At 41.3% G+C, this 20,121-nt stretch overlaps 1 protein-coding gene across 6 annotated transcripts in view; it reads left to right on the forward strand.

The window, feature by feature from the left end:
- The window catches only part of SAMD12 (sterile alpha motif domain containing 12), a 395,771-nt gene that overhangs the window by 353,086 nt on the left and 22,564 nt on the right, over window positions 1-20,121 (forward strand). For 2 of the 6 annotated variants that reach the window (XM_057497805.1, XM_057497807.1), the window contains exon 5: window positions 1,556-13,165. The exons of 2 other annotated variants lie outside the window; for them this stretch is intronic. In XM_057497805.1, coding sequence (XP_057353788.1) covers window positions 1,556-1,617 — 62 coding nt within the window. In that variant the 3' untranslated portion in view covers window positions 1,618-13,165. Of the gene's footprint in view, window positions 1-1,555; window positions 13,166-16,685; window positions 17,286-20,121 lie in introns of those variants that run through there. 2 more of the 6 variants (XM_057497806.1, XM_036876337.2) reach the window with 2 other exon arrangements.

Genomic DNA, 20,121 nt, shown 5'->3' on the forward strand with positions numbered 1-20,121 from the left:
ATATTCATCTTTGGGTTCCCAGTATGTAGCACAGTGCTTGACGCATGCAGAGTAGATAATCGATACATATTGGCATAGCTGAAGGGAACTGAAAAGTACATCTACATCCATCTTCCTCATGTTAGCTCTGCAGATTCCCCTCTATGCTGCTGTCTCCTAACAGCTATTTCTCACCCTTCCACTATATGGATTCTTCTGCCTGAAGTAGGTTCCCATTTCCCTTATCGCTGGGTTATCTTGTTTCAATCAAAATTCACCCTAAAATCCACCCCAATCCAGAAAGATCTTCCTGTTTATAGAGGCCCTCCAAAGCTTCCCTTACAAATTGAAGATTCTGTGATAAATACATGAACATATCACCAAAAATGATGGAAATATCAGAAGAGAATGGTTTTTCAGTCAGTCTTTTTTTATTAAATATTCCCTGAAGGCAGCTGCTATGTACCTTTTGATTGTTCCTTCAAAAGAAAGAGTATAACAGAGTAAAAAGAGACTAGACTTTGCCAGCAGGTCTGGGTCAAATCCTGGTACCATCACTTCTTAACTCTATGAAATGTTGGGCAAGTGATTTAATCTCTCTGAGCTCATCTCCCTCCTGTGTAAAATGGGGATAATAATACTCCCCTCCCAGGATTATAATAAGGGCTAAATAAGATGAGCTAGTAATGTGGCTGGGACAGTACACGGTAAATCGATGTCACTTCCCTCCTCTGCCTGTAGCAATCAGGGTGCATTACTGGTATGGCTAACACCTTCAGTTCCATAATTTTTTCCAATCTTCAGGAGATCCAGACTGTTAAAGAATCTCACTGTTACTTGAGTTTTTCTGACAGCTAGTCTGGGTTAAGCATGGGAACTTGAGAATCCTTAACAATCTTTGACAACTCGTCCATGTCCCAAAAAAAGGCAGTTAAAAGGCAGCTTTCTACCTACTTCACCATGCCCTGGCTTTGTTTTCCTGGTGAGGTGGAAGATAGCTTGCCAGCTGTGGTCACTCTGAAGAAATGGATAGGGTGGTGTGAAACTCAGGGTTCTGTGGAATCTAGGGAGCTTTAAGTATCCTCAGGGTTCCTCTAGAATTCTGGGATCTTTCTTCCACATGCTGGCTCCATGATAGAAAACTCAGCCTCAGCTCCTATGTCCAAAAATGAACCTTGCTTAAAATTGTGTCAAGGAGAGAAATTCTTTGTAAACTTTAACTTTAGATTACATCCCTGTTTACAAAACCCTGCACAGGGCTATTGCCTGGTTCTTCCTTCAGACCTTCATACTTCTTGCTTCCTCTGTATAATCTCCTTACTCCTCTCTCCTAGTTTTTGCTTCACTTTCCTTTTGGGAACAAAACAAAATTCCTCTCATTATCTAATTCAAGACATTTTATCATCAATTTTTGTGGGTTTGACTACTAATGTCATTCTACCCTTTGGAGCTTAGGAAAAACTTTTATTGAACAAATGTAGTTCCCGCTCTCAGAAGAATTTTTTTCAGCTATTAATAATCATTATGAATGACACATTCGTCTCATATATAAACATGAGTGGATTTTTTCTTACAGAATGTACAGGAAGGGCCACCCCATGGAAAGGACTGCAAGTGTTCCAGAATCCCACTGACTAAGAAACAAGAACCGATCACTTTATTTGACACCTGAATGGGAGAAGGGCAAATATCTTAAGTGTTCTTTGCCAGTGTATTTCTAATGGGGAACAAAAGACTTGGCAGCTCTTAGAGCCATTTTTTAACATACACTTGAGTTTCTTGGGGAAGCCAATGAAAAAATATCATTGCCCCAATGTGCATTTTCTCTCTGTTCATGCAGAATTCTTTACTTTGGTAAATCAACTGCTGAATGCTCAACTCTTTAATGTTTAACATCTCCATTGTCATGAGAAGCACAACCAGAAACAAAAACTTCAGGTTACCTTCAGGGACACAAGTCTTCAAATCCCAACACCTTGAGCAAGTGTACAGGTTACTAAAACAGAAAACATGGCACATACCTTTAGAACTTCTAAGTAAAGTTATTTTCATTTGTACAAAAGGAGTGTATGCCCATTGTAGAAAGCGAAGCGTATAAAAATATATAAGAAAAAAAAAGAAAATGAATCGCATCCCATTTTAAGCACCCAGAAATAGCCACAGTTAATATTTAATTGAAAATGCTTTTGATCTTTCAGGCACATATGCACACCTGGGTACATAGTCTTTACAAAAGTGAATCATAGTTTTTGCATGCAAGCTTTCTTTTTGGACCTAAGGTACACAGGGTGGAGTAAAGTGTGCTACTCGGTTTCTGACATGCAATTTTTTCAGCTCTTTTGAGGGACTCTTCTGGCTTTTTCCCCTCCTTTCTTTTTTCCAATCCTCTCCCACTTAAGCAAAAACTGCAGTGTGTTTGACATGTCATTAACATATACTATTGTTCTGAGTGTGAATGTTGGTAATTCATACAAATGATATTGTTGTATAGACCTCATAGTTTCTTTTTTCTCATTCAACACGGTTTTTGAAATATATCCATGTTGCTATATGCATATCTAGTCCATAGTTTTAACTGCTGCCTAGCGTTCTGTCACATTTTATTTACTGTACTTCTATCCTAGTTACATACACGGGGTGCCTCATACAAAGACCTGGGAAGAATTTTTCTGCTCTAGACCAAAGAAAGAGATTCCTGGGTCATAGGGCATCTTCGTGTCTGTTTTCACTTAGTGCCCTCAGATTAAAGCTCATAAGGGTGAACTAGGCTGTATTCTCTCCAGAGTAGATGACATTATCCAGATTTCTATTTTTAGTCAATCTGATGGGTGTAAAGTGACATCTGGCTGTTTTAACTTGCATTTTCTGATAATAAGGGAGTTTGGGCATAGCTTCATATACTTTGTTAGTTAAGTTTCCCCATTCCAGGATTACACTGTTTAAACCCTCAGATTATTTAGGAAGGACGTTTCCTGCCTGTTTTTCTATCTGTCTGACTTTCATGCAGATTCAATATAACACATACTATAAGGTTTTTGACATTGCCTATATTTTGACAATCTGTCATCTTTGTGTTAGTTCTCTTTCTATAGTGTTTTTTGCCGAACCCAAACTCTTAACTTTTTTTTTGTCCAAACAGTTTGATTTATACTTGTGGTGCATATCTTTCAAATGTCACTGTTTTATTTTGTGTTGGGGGTATGTTGGTTAAATCTGGTTTGTTTATTGTAGAGTTTCTTGTTACAGCTAGAATAGTTATATGAATTGAAGGTATTTAAATTATTATCTTCTGAGTTCTTTTCTTGATACCACTTCATTTGATCTTTATAAAAACCCTGAAAACTAGGTGAAGCAGGCATTACTCCCCCCACTTTATGAATGAGGAAACTGATTTGACTCAGAGAGATGTAGTGACCTGCCTAAGTACATAGCTAATAGGTGACCAGGCCAAATTCAACAGTCAAGTCTCTTTTCTCCATCAACATCCCCACAGGGCCTATTAAGAGTCAGGGTGGTTTCCAGCCAAGTACAGTCATCTTAAACTTCCCCATGAGAAAGTCATAACCACCTGATGAGATAGTCACATCAAAATATGTGTTTTAATAAGACTGGATTGACTTTTCATATTGGTCTAAGAAGTGAGCCAAATGGTCCTTTGAAAAAAGGCAGAGATGTCAGTGTGGGAAAGGGTCACCCATCTCTTTGAACACTGTCGTGGGAGGTGTTTCCTTAATGAGTCCTGTTCGGAAGGTGGTGACTGCAGGCAAATTATGATTTTTAAGGTGAGCCACCCTCTAAACCCGCCCCCAGGCTAGAGGTGGAATGGACCTTGGTGCCAAGAAGAAAGCCAGGATATGAAGAACGGGAAATGGGAAGAAGTTTCTAATTGCTCTCACATCTGAAAATGTCCTCCCAGAAAATGAGTAGATAGTTCATTTTGACCTTAGTGCAGACCACAAAAAGACAGATTCAAGAGAAATATTGGACCTTGGCCCCAAAGTCGATGACTACTATCCCAGGGACAGGACTAATGAGCTGGAGGTCAGGTGATTGTTTGAGGGGGAAGGAGAAGCCCAGCTCTCAGCCCCTGGTGCTGAAGGAGGTGACTTGAGTGATGGGGTGATGGAGAACTCATTCCTCAGTATAATCTTAATGACATTACAGAATGCTCTTTCTCAGCATTTTGTGGACCAGGGGAGAAAAAGCTCACTTGGCTGCAGGATGGTTAGGGATTTTTTATCTTGGCAGGTCCTTCAGCACCACAGGCACTAGCAGGCAAAGCCTATGTTCTCTGACTGAGCACGTCTTCCTCATAAAAAGATTCCTTTCACATAATCCAATTGAATGAGGTTTATAGTCAATACTTTAAGAAGAATCAGTATTTCAAATATTTGCCAAAATGAACTCAAAAGATTAAAATAGCAATAATAAAATTATAGCTTCCAAACACTGGCTTAACTCTATGCCAAGCACTGTATTTAACAAGCATCACTTTATTTACCCTGGGGGGAAAAAACGTGGGCATGAGCACCATTATTATCTCCATTTTGCAGATGAGGAAATTGAGGCTTACAGAGGTGGAATGAGTTGCCCATGGTCACAGAGCTAATGACTAGCAAAACTGGAATGTAAAGCCAGAACTGTCTGACTCCAGAGATGAATTTCTGTGCTCTTAAACTTTGTATTGGTTATTTATTCCTGCATAACAAATTTACGCCAAAGTTTAACTGTTAAAACAACAAGCTTTGCTATCCCTTCTGAGGGTGACAAATCCAAGAGTGGCTTAGTTGAGTGTCTCTGGCTCAAAATCCCCCATGGAGTTGCTCAAGGTGTTGGCCAGGGCTGCCACCATCAAACACCTTGACCAGAGCTGGGAATCTCCCCCCCCCACAGTCCGTGTGGCTATTGGCAGGGGGTCTCCTCAGCTCTTCATCATATGGGCCTCTCTAGCAGGCTACCTGAGTTGCATCTATAAAATCAAGATATCCTATGGGTTTTTATGAGGAGCAACTGAGACAACTTATGAGAAAATGCTGTGTAAGCTGAAATAATGTTAGACAAATTTTAGATATTACTGTTATTATAGGACTTCATCGCCATATTGCATAGGATATTCAGGAAATGGAGGTAATGCTGACTCCTGCAAAAGAGTGACTCCCTGCAATTAGAGATCATGTCTAATTAACCCCACACCGTAGGAAAGCCCAGTCTCTGTGCAAGTGATTTTCATCCAGGTCTCTCTAGAGTGAGGAAGATAAAGACACCTGGTTTCTGCACATATCCACCACAAGGCAGTTCATAGCCAGTGGTCTGCATGGGATTCCACTTCCCCCTATGTTGGATAAAGGAAAAAAGAAAGGTGTTCTCACCTACAAAGACCTGGGGACAGCCAGAAAGTAAGCACCCAAACCCTTCTGTTTTCTAGCCCAAGATGTTAAGATTGAAATCCAGGATGGAAGTAACAAATGAACTAGTTAGAAAACAAAGCCAGAGCTTAGACTAAAATAGCAGAATATAGCAGAAAGTCTTTGCAGTAAGACAGACTCATCTGTGCCCATATTTGTTATGAGAAAACCAATGCTCATTGAGGTTCTGTAATCTGTGGGACAACATCCTTTCTATGTAAAGCACCTAAAAGAGTATCTCGCATATAGTAGGTCTCAGTAAATAGAAGAATAGTAGTAGTTTTTGTTACTGCTGTCATCATTCTAACTTCATATGATCATTTTGAGGATTAAGATAACATATCCTTATTGCTCGTAAGGATAACATATCCTTAGATTGTAAGTGCCCTGAAAATGGAAGTCTTGCATGTCTTGATTATCGGTCTTATTACTGTATGCCCAGTACCTGAAAGGGAGAAGATGCTCAGCAGATATTACATGAATGGGTATAATTAATACAAACCTAGTATATAGTAGTTGATAGTCATCAGCTTCCTTATCATCTCCAAAATCACCAATATCACCATCATTATCATCACCATCAGCAGCATTCCCATCCTCAAGACATAAGAATATTTTGGTGTGATAATTCAACAATGTTCTCAGTCTGGGAACATGAGACCTAATTCCTCCTTCACTTCAAGTACCTTTAGTTTACAGAGAAGTCTATTTCCTTTTCCCATGATACACTTTATTCCATCATATTGGTGTTATTGGGGTCATATTCTCCTGGTATTGGATCCCACATCCACTGTTTACTACATGGCCTTGGGGAAGTTACCAACCCTTTTCGGACCTCCATGGCCTCGTTTATAAAATAAAAAATACTACTACTAACCAAATACCAATATGGCTTCTGTAAGGAATAACTGAGATTCTCTTTGCCAGAGTTCTTGCATGTGTCCTTTCCATGGCAGAAGCCCAATAAATATTTATGGAATAAGAGTGTTGACTAAATGAATGTTGTAATTTTATCCGTACCGTTGCCACTCATTCCAAGACTTGAGTCCACATGAGAGGAAAAAGAGATCTTTCCAAATTCTAGGGAGCCTCTGAAGGGGGGGAAGATACAGATTCCAGAAGTCACTATAACTTTGGGCAAGTTGTAAGGTGTGATTCAGAGCCTCAGGGAACTTACTCACAAAATAAGAGGAAATGGTGTTTGCACAACAAAATGAGTATACTTAATGCCACTAAATTATACATTTTTAAATAGTTAAAATGGTAAATTTTTATTATATGTATTTTACCCCAGTAAAAAAGATAAAAAAGAAGAAAGTCCTAGATAGCTAGAATATTAACTTTTTGATACTGGAATGCTAAGGCTTGAGACAGATCTTACTAGGTTGCCAAGCACTGCTGACGTGTCAGATGCATGATCTCACGTGACCCTCTCTGTGGCTCTCTCAGAGCCATTTTACAGATGAGTAAGCAGAAGCCTAAACTAGTCTCTCCAGAGCTGGAGCTTGAATCATTGTGTGTCCCACTAAAGAGCTCAGGTGTTTACTTCTTAGATTTCTGATTTTTTTTTTGAGGGGGCAAATCATAGACATGGGCAGCTCAAATTTTGCCCAAAGAGAACTTTGATAGAGAAGGTGGTGTTTTCGAGAAACACTTGGCTACTTCTGTTCCCTGAAGCTCCCAATATATTAGAACAGAGGGAGAGAGGAAAGAAAGAAGAAACAGAGAGAACAAAACACAATCAAGACCTAGCGGCCTATATTGTGCTGTTTTTAATAATGACATATAATTGTTATATATATTTGTGTGCTTTCAATAATAGCAAAAAATATCTTAGTGCATGGTAACATCAGAAGTTCCAGTCAAGGCCCTAGAAAATTGAGAAGCCTGAGCAAACAGTTTCCAGCCAGTGCCTCTCCCTACCTCCCTTTAGTGCCTCCTGTAGAGAGTCCCTAAGTGGCGTTGTGATGTAACCTCAGGTGACATACTCCTAGAATATAGATGGGGTTCCAGGACACATAGCTGGAGAGGGGAAGAGCAAGCTAAAGACGTCCCTCAGATCATCAGTTTGGTGACACAGCAATGAGAACCACAACCCGAGAAGAGTTGCTCCCTCCAGTCTCTTCTCATGCATGGAATTGATTCTTCAAACAGTGGCAGTAGTCACAGTGATAATAGCGATAGCAGCTGACACATGAAAGGTTTACCACATGTCTGATAAGCACACAATACACAGCTGATTCAGGTAGGTAGGTACAATCATTAGCCATTATCTTTTTCCATGTGAGGAAACAGCTGCACACAGAAGTTAAGTAGTTTGTCCAAGGTTACAAGGTTTTCACATTACAGAGGCAGAATGGAATTATGGAAAGTGGCCACCCTTTGTAGACATGTACAGTGGAGTTACTGTGAGAATTAAATGGAATAATTCGTATAAACATGTAACCAAAGCCTCACAGCAACCTTATGAAGAAAGTCCTACAACGATCACCCTAAATTCACCAAAGGGGAAAGCGTGGCCCAGGGGAGGGAAGACACTGGCTGAGAACACACAGCTCAAAAGTAGCCGAGCTGTGAGGGCTGTCTTATGCCGAAGCACAAACACTAATGTGCTCTGCCCTCTGGCCTTCTCGGGAACTGATTAGAAAGGAAGCAGGTGAATTCCTGGCTATGTTGTGGCATCACTTTGCATGGTTTCCATACTGTGAAGCCACTGTTTTGTTTTTGTTTTTTCATCCAAGTAAAGAAGAATCCATAGGAGAGGGTGCCAGTCTCCTAATATGTTTTTCATCTTTAGGGACAAACTTTATAATGAAATAAATTATTCTGTATATTCCTTAGGTAACATTTCTTATAGAAGAGGGATAGATCCTGTTTGCGGCACTTTTGTAGGCACAGGTTACCATCGTGTTTCAGTAATCTTTCCAGATAGCAATGCAGAACCATTCTGCATTGCCCAGGCAAGGTTTTTCCATAATTGCATCTGTAAAAATCTACCATTTTATATTTATTTCATCAGTTCCAACAGTTCACAAGAACACCCATAATCTTAGAAGCAGTAATCAACTGTTTCGGAATTGCCCCATCCTAAATTTAGGCCTCACACTTGGTAATTTAGCTAGAGAGTTTCTTTGTTGAGTGCCACTCTTTCACGGGTGAGGGTAAGTGCTACTATTTGAACTGCATTTAATTCTTATTATTTTTCAAGTTGAACTGGATACCACAGTGTTTAATATTGCAGGGTATAATTGCCTTAATGCTGCGAAGGCACAGAGCTGCCGATTTCCCTGGTGTTTGCTAGCCCTCTCCTATAAAGGGGACGTTGCTACTCAGTGGGGCTTTCCTGCCTCAATATTTTAATAAAACAAATATCGTTGCACTACAGAATTTGTGGAGCAATCAGTTAAGAATATGAAATAGTCACCAAATACAGCTTTTTATAACTGCTAACATCCATCAGTTGAGGAATTACTAAATGCCTGGCCCTATACCACTAGCTTATTTAATCTCACAACAAACCTAAAAGTTAGGTACTATTACTCCCTTGGGATTGATGGGACTCCTTTATAGCAGGTCGCATAGTCTGCAGGGAAGAATGCCTGCCCCAGAGCCAAGGTCTACAGCTCCTGTTACATTATTTTCCCAGCACAGGTTGCTTTCAGTTATATTTGCAGAATAGGAAGGAGGGACTGAATCAGAGACAGAAAACTCAACACATAACACTTTATGAGGAACAGTGAAAGTCCCACATGCATTGTTAATTCTGCATGTTATTTGCCTGTTTCCCAGGGGGATTGTCATGACACTAACTGCCAGTCAGGATTGTCCCTATTTCTGTGTGCTCCCCTTCCCACCCCCCACCAATCTGCTCTTCAAATACGACCCCGACAACCAAGAGCAGAATGAATTTTCCTTGAAGTGTAAAGGATCTTATGGAGCTGTATGAATTCCCACTACTAAGACCCCTTTCACTCTATAGTGAGAATCACATTTGATGCCTGATGAAAAACGATTCTTTATTAAAATGTTTAAACCCTGCAGATACCAGTACTGATGTGAAAAAATAAAAAGATTTATGATAATCCTGTTTATTTGAAGTGCTTACAATAAGTATGTTATTTATTAATAGACTGAGCATGACATCTTACAGGCCCTAAAATATAAGGTTTATACATCTGAGCAGATTTTAAGATGAATAATCATAGAAATGATAGCTTATTTATAATACCTTCTGATTACCAAGAAATGGGATGAGATTCTAAAATGTAAGTATATTTATCTAAATGTAACTTGAAATTCACTGGCCAAACATTGATCATTTTGAGGATACTTACATAAGAAAGAGTAGATAAAAATCAATTCTGCTTCTAAAAGTACTTACAAATTAAGGGGGAAAACCTGGCCTTATTTGCTAGTGGAATTATCTATTTTTAATGTCTTATTTTATAGCAATAATTAAATTTTGTCTTAATCATCCTCCTTACCTCTACAAATAGAAAGAGCAGTCCCTATACACAATATATATTATTTTGTTCATTGCTTTATTCAATAAATATTTCTGTTCAGGCATTGTGCACTGTGGGTACAAGAGCAAGTGAGATGCTCTTCCTGCCATCACAGGTTCATTCCACCAGGAAGACAAGTTAGGAAAACAGAACCAAATAAATGCATGTAATTTCAGATGACGATAAATGTTATGATGTACGTAAAGCCTAGTTACGAAGTAGATGATACCTTGGGGAGAAGGGTAGTCAGGGAAGGCCTTTTGGGAGACAAAATTCCAGCAGGCACTAATGCATAAGAAAGAACGTTCAGATCCCTTTCATGTGCAAACTGCTCGCCAAAACCAGTCGGGGGACCACCAGTCCTCCCTAAAGGAAAATAATTCTCTCCTACCTCCTCCCCCACCATTTTTTTCCTATTTCTGTTCTCTTTGGAAAATATTTATCTAAGATTAAATAATCACTGTCCATCTTTCCTTTAATATTATTCCCGAAGTGAGGTCAATGCATTTCACGTGTCCTGACGTTGAGCCCAATTCGAGCCACTCTGCCGAGAGGAAGGCTGGTAACTAGCTTGCAGCCTCCATTTTTGAAGGTTTTTATTTGCTTGGTTCTGCCTCATCCTTTGGGCTCTTCAGATCCCTCTCTCCCTGCAGATCTCACCTTGCCTTTTAGCAAGTTCACATTGCCCCCTGATCTGTCTCTTCTGCCACGACCAATAGTGTTCTGTGGAGCTTTCCCGTTCACAAGGCTGGGAGTAAGTTCATATGATAACCTGGAAACAAGTCTTTGTGCTGCTGTCCAGGGCTTCACAAGCTCTTTTCTCTGCCTTCAGAGGGAGGAGAAAGAGAAAGAGGGTGGCATTTGACAGATTCTCGTAAAAGGCAGGTACTATCCCAGGCACTTAACCTGCCTTCCCTTACCTAAATTTTCTAACTTACCTGGGAGCACAGGAATGTCCTCAGTTTACAGGTGAGAGGAAGCAGACCCAGAGCGCTTAAACCACTTCCTCAGAGGCACCCAGTTCACAGGTGATCTAGGAGTTCACCCCACTCCAGATTCCAAAACCACCTCATGCTCTCTCTACTACACGGATCCTGAAAGCTGTCACCTTCCTTTGTCCCAGACGGAAATAATATATGGGACTCTCCCACTGTTCAACACATCCAAAAACCTTCTACTGAACTCTCATGGTCAGTGTCTGGCAAGTAGGACTTTAAAGCTAGAAATTATGGTTTCAACCAAAGTTCCAGTTTCTAGAATATAATTTCCAATAAAAGATATTTTAGGCAGTAAACCGGCTACCTTAACAGCAGGTGCCAAAACCCTATGGGTGATTTACAGACAAGTTGAAATAAGGAACAAAACAAATACATTTAGACCTCACCAAATTCCTCTCCATTTGGGAGGAAGAAAAATATTATTCTCTGTAAATGGAAAAAAAAGAGATTCATTCCTCTCTCTCACATGGGTCCAGCTAAGCAGTAATGCACAACAAAGCCAAATGCTCTGATCAGTTTCTCTGAGCTGTTATTAAAGTTTGCAAAATATTGCTCTGATTCTTCCTGGCAGGGTTTCAGTACTGTCTGTTTAAACTGGAGTTGGACTGGTGCTCCTCTGTTCATCCTGCCAGAGCTGGTGATCCCACCACCCAAATCTCCCGGCACCCTGGCCTTCCTCTAGCAGAGGCTGGCCACGCCCGGAGAGCCAGCACCCACAGTTGGCTCTCTGATATGACTCAGATCAACTTTCTTCTTCTTCTTTCTCTTGGCCTCCCTTTCTCATCCCCAGCATATTCATGCACACACAGGCACACACACACATTTTGGGCTTTCACACTGAGCAGGAAGGGAAAGGAGACTGCACAGAACAGTCTGTCTCGAAGGTCTTCTGATAGGGACATGAGACCCTTCTTTTCCTCTGTTGAGCTGGCAGATATCTGACCCCTCCAGCAGCATCCCTTACCTGTCCCCAGCTTGGCCCTCTGACCTCATGCCTGCCCTACTGAACCTGCTCCGTTTCCTCACACACCCCATGCTCTTTGTTGCCCGGGGCTTTGCTCTGCTGGGAATACCTTTCCCCTTTCCCTTCCCATGAACTGCAGGCTACCCTCTAGCTCCAATCTTGGGTGACATTTCTGTGATCCCCCAAGATGATGCTTAGCTGTCCCTGTTTACATGCTACGGTGGGGAGCTTATCTTGTCACAAACTTAAATGTGATTTGTCTTCCCAGTGCAGCTGCATGCTCTGAGACACAGAACTGCTTGAAGGAAGACTGATTGATATAACATATCATCCAAAAAGTGTGTAAAAGCCCCAACACAATAGATTTTTATTTTTTGCATGGATAACTGTCCTAGGCTAGTTTGACAGCTAGGAAGGAAGGCCTTCATCCATGCAGTCATTCAGTGACCCAGGCCAACAGTGGCTCTGCCGTCATCAATACGTGGATTTCAAAGTCTCCCTAGAGATTTTCTCCATTCAGTCCAGCCAAAATGAAAAAGTGCAAAGGAGTGCCTAGCGGGAAACTTTTATGGACCAGGTCTAGGTGTGTGCATCATTGCTGTTCACATTCTGTTGGCAAGAGCTCAGTCATGTGGCCACACCTAACTGCAGGAGGGCCTAGGCCGTGTAGCCCCTGGCCAGGCAGTCCCTCTAGTAAAAGACACATGCAGGGGAGAGCATAAGATCTGGGGGATAGGTAGTCATCTAACACACAGTTCTAATCCATATAGTAGCCAAATAAATAAATAAATGAATCAAGGAGTGAAAAACACTTAGGACAAAAGCCATCCTCTTCACGTGTTCTGATCTGTGGTGCAGGACCACGTTCACACAGCTACTTCAAATTAGAAAACTGCAAAATACCAATGGTTCAAGAGGCAGGTGAAGATTGTGATTGCCTTAGCCATCTTTCATGTTCACCAACAGAATAATAGTGCCTGGCACAGTACCCACCATGTAGTTTACACTCAGTGAATATCAGTTGGATAAAAAAGTGACTGGATGTTATGCCTCAGAAGATTGGAGACTGATGAAAATTAGGCTTGGGGTGGATTAATGATTGTGCATTGAGCATTGACTCCCCTATACAGAATTTTATTGTCGTTAACAACCATTTGATCAATAAATATGAGAGATGCCCTCACAAAAAAAAAAAAAAAAAAAAGGACAGACTTCCAATGGTAAAATAAATAAGTAACCGGGATGTAATGTATAGCATAAGGAATATAGTCAAGATATTGTAACAGCTTGGTAGGGTGATAGCTGGAACCTCGAATTATGTATATAAATGTTCTACCACTGTGTTGTACACTTGAAACTAATGTAATGTAATACTGTGCATCAACTACCCTTCAATAAAAAATAATTATTTAAAAAAAAAAAAAGTGACTGGAAATCATAGACGACTGCAAGTAGGAATGACTTCAACAGCACCGTGTTCATGCCGAGCTGGCTAAGCGACCTTCCTGCCCCAGCATGGGAAGCACACTCACTCCCAAAGCGGCACCTGCTATTTCAGGCCATTGCTAATGGCTAGAAGCTCCTCTCCTCACGCTGAAACCTGGCTGCCTGCCCTTCAGGTCATACAAAGCATGTGTCCTCCAGAGGTGCTCAAACCTGGCTGTATATCAAAGCTACCAGAGAATTTTCCCAGATGGCATCCTGGAAATTCTGATTCGGTATATCCTTGGGATTGTTTAGGAATCAATAGTTTGAATAGCCCTCCAAATGATCCTGTTATGTAGCCAATCTAGGAAACCATGTGTCTGGTATTTCTCTCAGGGTTAGAATCCTGCTTCCATCACTTACTAGCTGTGGTCCCTTGGGCAAATCATTTAGCCCTTTATTTATCATCTCTAAAACTATGACAAGAATAATATCTATGTTGTAAGGTTGCTAGAAGGACTAGATGAGTATTCCAAATAAAGCATGTAGTACCTGGCCCATGGTAGTCCCCGTGAAACATAATGTACTCCTACCGTTTCACTGTTACCTCCTACTTCTCTTACTTCTTGTCCTCTGCCTCCTTAGCTTTTCAGATATGTCAAAGCCACCATTACAAAATCCTTCTTTTCCAAGCCAGTTATCCTCAGTTTTCTTTTTTTATTTAATTCCTTTCTCCCATGGCAGATTCTCATTTCTCTTCTCTCAGTCAGATTACATCCCAGGAGGAAGTGTGGTATTTCTGCACCCCAGAATGAGTAGGGATCGGAGCCTCTTATGTAACAGGTGTGATTGGGCTTCAGCTCTGAACTTCAGATGGCAGATGGCAGGCACTACTGGTCACAGCAGGCAGCTGTACATCGTCTCTTATGCTGAGACGACTTCCCATAGGAGAACCCGACCCAAGATATGCAAGTGTCTGTAAGAAGGGAGAAACCAGAAAAAGGGTATCAGAGTTCATTTTCTAAATGTTTCCATCCTGATATGCTTAGTTGGAAGTTAGAACCCAGCCCAAGTTAACTCATTAAGTTCCTGGAGTTTGTTGTAGATTTGCAGCCTTTAGTCATCATGCTCAATGCCACAGGAGAAAAATAATGAAAATGGTGCCTAAAAGTGGGAAAGGCAGGTCTAAAAGTCCAGTACAAAGTTAGAAAGGATGGGGAGGGGGGGAAAGGCCAAATGTAAAAAACAAAACAAGCACTAGTTAATGATGGGGTTTGGTTTGGACATTGGAAAGGCATAAATAAGTCAGGGAGAAAAAGTCTGGACATTGTACAGGAGGTGCATTTTCCCTAAGTCTTGTCATCATGGGTCACTTTTATTTCCCTTAAGGTCAAGACCTATCCTTATGTCATAGGGGATGGTTGGGGAAAGAAGTGGATAAATTCATTTATAATCATAATAATTTGTACAATAAAGTGTTCTTCTTCAAGCTCCATAAATATCCAGTCCCACCTCTATGAGTGAGAGGTAAACCTATGTCACTATTTTTGTCTAATAAATGAAGAATGTGAGTCTCAGAAAGGCAGTGACTTACCCAGTGCCATGCTCCCATGCTGTGCCAGGCCCAAGAGGAAAACCCAAGTCCCCTAATCCCTGCTCTAGTGCCCTTCACTCCTCCTGTGCCAGTGGTTTCTGGAATGTTCCACTCATTCACCCTCTCACTATTCCTCTGTTTTACACACACACACAGTCAAAGCTGCCACATTCCCTAAGCAGCGTTCATCCTCAGCTTACATGTCAGTCTCTGGAAGTTCTTGACTCCCTCAGGCTGACCTACTTCCTTCTCCCTCTGTGCACCCATAGAATTTTGCTTCTTCCTCAGTTATAACATGAATATCACTGGATTCTATTTTCTTTTTTATAAGACACCACCATGATGACTTTCTTGAGGGAAGGGATCATGCATACACTTATCTGTGTACCCCTAGCTTCTTACACAGGACACAGCATGTGGGTCCTCCATGAAATGTTTGTTGAATGGTTGATGGATGGAGATATGGACAAGTGGTTGGATGGAGGATCTTTCAAGATTGTGATTTACATAAGTGTCTGAGTAGCCAGCTTGCTGTCAACAAGGGTTTTCTTGACTGTCTAATATAGAAAGAATCCTTCTGATGCTTTTTGTTTTGATGATCTACCATAATTACTTACCTATATTCTGCTATAGTTTATATTGCTGAAATATTTATTTGATATTGATCCTCACTATGCCCAAAAGTGAAAGATCTTCTCCTAGGCATCAGTATGGTAGGAATACCACAGTCAAGATGGCCAAGGTTTGAATCCTGGCTGATTGGTTTACTGAGTGTATGAATTCTTGCTACTAACTTAGCCTCTTTATTCCTCAACTCCCTCATGTGTTGAATGGGTACAATAATTATGCCTCCTGTACAAGTGGTTTTTGAGGATTAAATGAGATAATGAACATAAAATACTTGGTACTCATCAGCACTTTGGACAGTGCCTGACACGGAGTAAGTGTTCCATGTGTGTGAACTCATTTGTCTTCCTACTGTATATCTATGAACCCAGTGAGCCAGAGAGATGCTGAGCTTCGTCTGTATCTGGAAACCAGTTCTAAAAAGCCTGAAGAGGTAATTGAAGCTACTCTGGGACTAAATAGGCTGTAATTCACTGCATCCTAGCCAAGTGCCATTCTCGGAGCCTCAGCTCATCATCCATTCTTGCAGAGGTGCCCCAATGTTTCAGTGAGCACAAGACCAGGCTCTGAGTAACCCCAACTGTGCTTGGCCTGCCCCAAGGGATGACTTGAGCTGTAAGCTTCTTGAAGACAGAGACTGTTTAATCCTCATCCTTGTACATCTGAGCCCAACTTGCTCCTCAAGAGCCCCTTTCAACAAGTTTTGCTGCATTGAAATAAAACTTGTCTGAATCGCTTAACATGCTCTTTTGGGAACTCCTGAGCACTAAGCTCCAGAGAGGTTCTGGCCCATAAACCCTACTCCCCTGCAGGCAGTTAGGGAACCTAATGATCCCGCTGCCCCCAGCATGGCACCAAGCCCGCTGTCTCCCCAATCGCTCCCAGATCCTCCCTGGGAGCCAGCAGCCCTCAGAGCCCTGGCAGCATGGCTTCCCCAGCAGTATCTGGGAAGCCAAGCCAAGTTCTCTGGGAAGTTAAAGGAACAACCTTCTTTTAAGTCCCAGACCATCCTGCTTTGTGCTCAGATGCAGAAGGTGCTCCTGGAGTTGTGGGCTCTTTGTTTTTATGTCTGTGCCTGCCAAGAACAGCACCCAAACATAGCAAACACTCACCATACGGAGAATGAATGAATGAGGCACACATTTTGGTAGCATCAGCCTCAAGGTATGTACTATTTATGTGTTACAGGAAGAAGACTAAGGAGAGCCACTTTTACTATTTTCTAATAAAAAAGTCTTCAACTATGAGTGATTTTATGACTTCTAAAAGCAAAGGGCAGGAGGGAAGCAACAAGCTCTTTTGGTCATTTCAATACACGCTGTCTCCAACCCTCTGCCCTTTCAAGAAATCTCACTTGAGAACTATCTGTAAGAGGTGAACAATGATAATGTCATTGAATAAAGATTGATGGAAGCAGATATAAACCCAAAATGATTTTAGTGCCAGAAATACTGTTTGCTCAACAGTAAGTTACATCAAAGGACTTAAACATTTCCCACAGAGGTCAGCAGTTCTGCAAGCGATGCGCTGAGTTTCACACCTCCGCCAGAAGCTCTCTGCTCCTGGCATGAAAAAGACAAAGTCTAATCTGTTAACGTCAATACCCAGAGGAGGCAATTTTGCCTTTTCTGATTATTGTTCAGGTATGTCGTTTTCCAAAGAGCCAGCCTCTGGAGGCTTGTTAGGCCTGTTACAAAATTAAAAAGCTTTGTTTTAAAATTTATAAATCTTTTTTATTGGCTTTATTTTGTTTCATTTTTTTTTAACACCTGGAACTAAAAATGTAGCCTGCAGATGGCTATCCCGTGTGAATCTTTTAAGAACTCCAATTTCAGCAAGCATCACTTTTGTACTCATAATTGGCCATATCTTGAAGCCAACCACCTGGACTAAACTATATCTTTGGTTTTCTTTGTGAGATTAAAATATTGCCCTTTGTTGCCATAGCACCTGTTAGCTGAGGATCATGATTTTTGGAGTCAAAGCATTTGAGACTGGAACATAAGATATTAACAGTAACATTGAAGCTAGGCTCTTTTTCTTCCCTACTTCATTAGGTCATCACAACCACCTAGGACCTGCGTACATTATCATTTGTGTTATGAGGAGAGTCATTAGCCGGAGTTAGAGTCCAGACCTCTCCAGGGCCTGCAGCGAACATGCCTCCCAGCCACTCTCATGCCCCACATCCACCTTACCTGCCCTGAGTGTCTTCCTTCAGAATAGCGCCTATCAACTTCCCACATGCAAAGTCATTTACTACTTACGTGCATTGTTTATTATCTCTCCCCTCACTAGCATACAAGCTCCGTGAATGCACACTTTTGTCCTGTTCTATGCACTGACATATCCCAACTCAAGAATAGAGCCCAGCACATATTAAGGCTTTGCTATATATTTGTTGCTGTTACCTGTTTACCTCCTATCTCATACCATGCCACTCAGATGTTTCACTGGTATAAAAACTGAAGTCAAGAGCCACCTGGTGATTTACTAAAGATGACACACCAGCGACACAGTAAACAAGGTGGCAAAAAACCCAGATCTCCTTACTGCCCAATTCTCTGCCTAAATCCCATTTTAATCTTACCACACTTTTATTATGCTATAAAATGAATAACTGTTTACGAGTTCATTCCCCGGGCACATTATTGCTTTTATATCACATCAAAGAACTTGAGACAGGCAAAAGATAGGGCCCTTTCGATTGATCTCAGAAACTCAACTTTTCCATCCCACAAGAATCCATGCTTAAGATTCATTTTGAGGACAGGAGCCAGCCCCTAATAGGAAACTGTCTCCAATAAGTGTACCGCCAGGTCGGGGCAGGGCTGCTGCAGTGTTTGGTTTTAGGAATCTTGAAGCCAGTCCTCTGAATTGAGGACCCTTTTCTGTTCCTGTCCACCGCTCTTACGGAACCTTAGGTCTGACCTAAAGTCAGCATGCTGACATGTCTTCAGCTCTTGAGCAGGTCAGTTTCTTTTAAGGAAACTCCCAATGCTAGAGGAAGGAACATAGGAGTGACTCACCCCTCTCTGAATCAGGCATTGAATCCGTGGGCCTGCTGTGTAGGGTCGGCTCCTAGACGGTGGCTGAACAGGAAAGTGAGAACTTTAAAGGAAGGGTGTGTTAAAGGGATTTGTTTGGGCCTTCTGAAAAGAGGAAAGACACTAGAACCTGCCAAGAGCATACATTTATGTGAGCATGAGTTGTTTTCTTATCACCAGCAACAGAACATACCTCTTAATACTCATAGTAATATCTCTTCATTCTTTTTACATTGGAATACGTCACTCTCGGCAGAAGACGTGTAAATTTATTTTTCTACTTCTGGCGATATGCCTAGGCTACTCTGCTATTACACCTATTCACAAGGCTGCTGATCAAAAGCGAAAGACTTACCTGTACTTTTGACAAGTCAGGTGACCTATTAAGCCTGTGGCCTTGAACTCACTGGTACTACAGTCCTTCAGGACAATGATAATACAAACTGTGAGTCTGCAAAAAAGTTCTGTATACTTTAAAAAGCACTTTGTGGCACATTTTCAAAGTTTAGAATATTATGAATTATTCTGAGTTAGTTATAGCAGAGATTCTTTATCTCCATTTTATGAGTTAGAAATCTGAATTCAGAGAAGCTGATAACATGCCCTAGGTCACACAGCAAGTAAGTGACAAAGACAAAATCCAAGGTACCCTAGCTTCTGGGTTCTTTCTGCAATGACATTCTGCCTCCTGCCCACATGATATCTCCATCTGGATGTCCTCTAGGCTTCTCACATACATGTTTAAAAAAAATTCATTATCTTCTCCTCTCAAAAAAACTCACTGCTCATCCTGCTTATTTAATACCTGCCCCTCCCCGATTCACCACCGTGGAGACCTTGGAGGCCCCCTTGAACATCCATCCTTTCTCCTGCCACACTTGATAGAGTTAACCCGGCATTTTCATTCTTGAAATGTCAGTCACAGCTCTTCTCTCTTACCAGTTGTCACTGGTATTACCCTGATTCAAGCCTTCATCTCTTGCTTGGCCTGCACTGATTAATACCCAGTAGTCTGAGTCATTCAACAAAATCACCACTGAACCTCTGCTGTGTGCCAGGCACTGTGCCTAGTGCTAGGCACTCTTTTAAGCAAAAACAAATATGGACCTTGTTTGCATGGTTCTCTGTTCTCTAATTAGTAATCATCAAATAATCACTCTGACAAATGTAAAAGGGCAACTAGGACAATTGCTACAAAGGCAAACACATGATCACCCTGCCAGCAATGCCCGTGAAGAGCATATTTCTAAATAAATACCATGGTACAGCCTCCGCTTTAAAAGGTTCCTAACTGCCCATTGTGTGCATGATAAAAATCTAAGCACATTAGCCTGGTATACATGTCTCTTCATGATCTGGCTCCAAGCACTAGGTTAGGTTACAAGCCGCTACAACCTCCTTTCTCCCCCACCCCTCACTCAATTAACTCATCCTATGACTAAGCTGTATCTGATGTATTTTTCCACATCTTGCCATTCCAGAAACAACTGTCTTCCTTCATTCTTCTGCATCTGGGCTTAAGCAAAACTCTCTTCCAGAAATGTTATTCCTCTAGCTATACAGGGAGACAACCTCAG

This window comes from Manis pentadactyla, chromosome 3 (assembly GCF_030020395.1).
Source record: "Manis pentadactyla isolate mManPen7 chromosome 3, mManPen7.hap1, whole genome shotgun sequence".
Lineage (NCBI taxonomy): Eukaryota > Metazoa > Chordata > Mammalia > Pholidota > Manidae > Manis > Manis pentadactyla.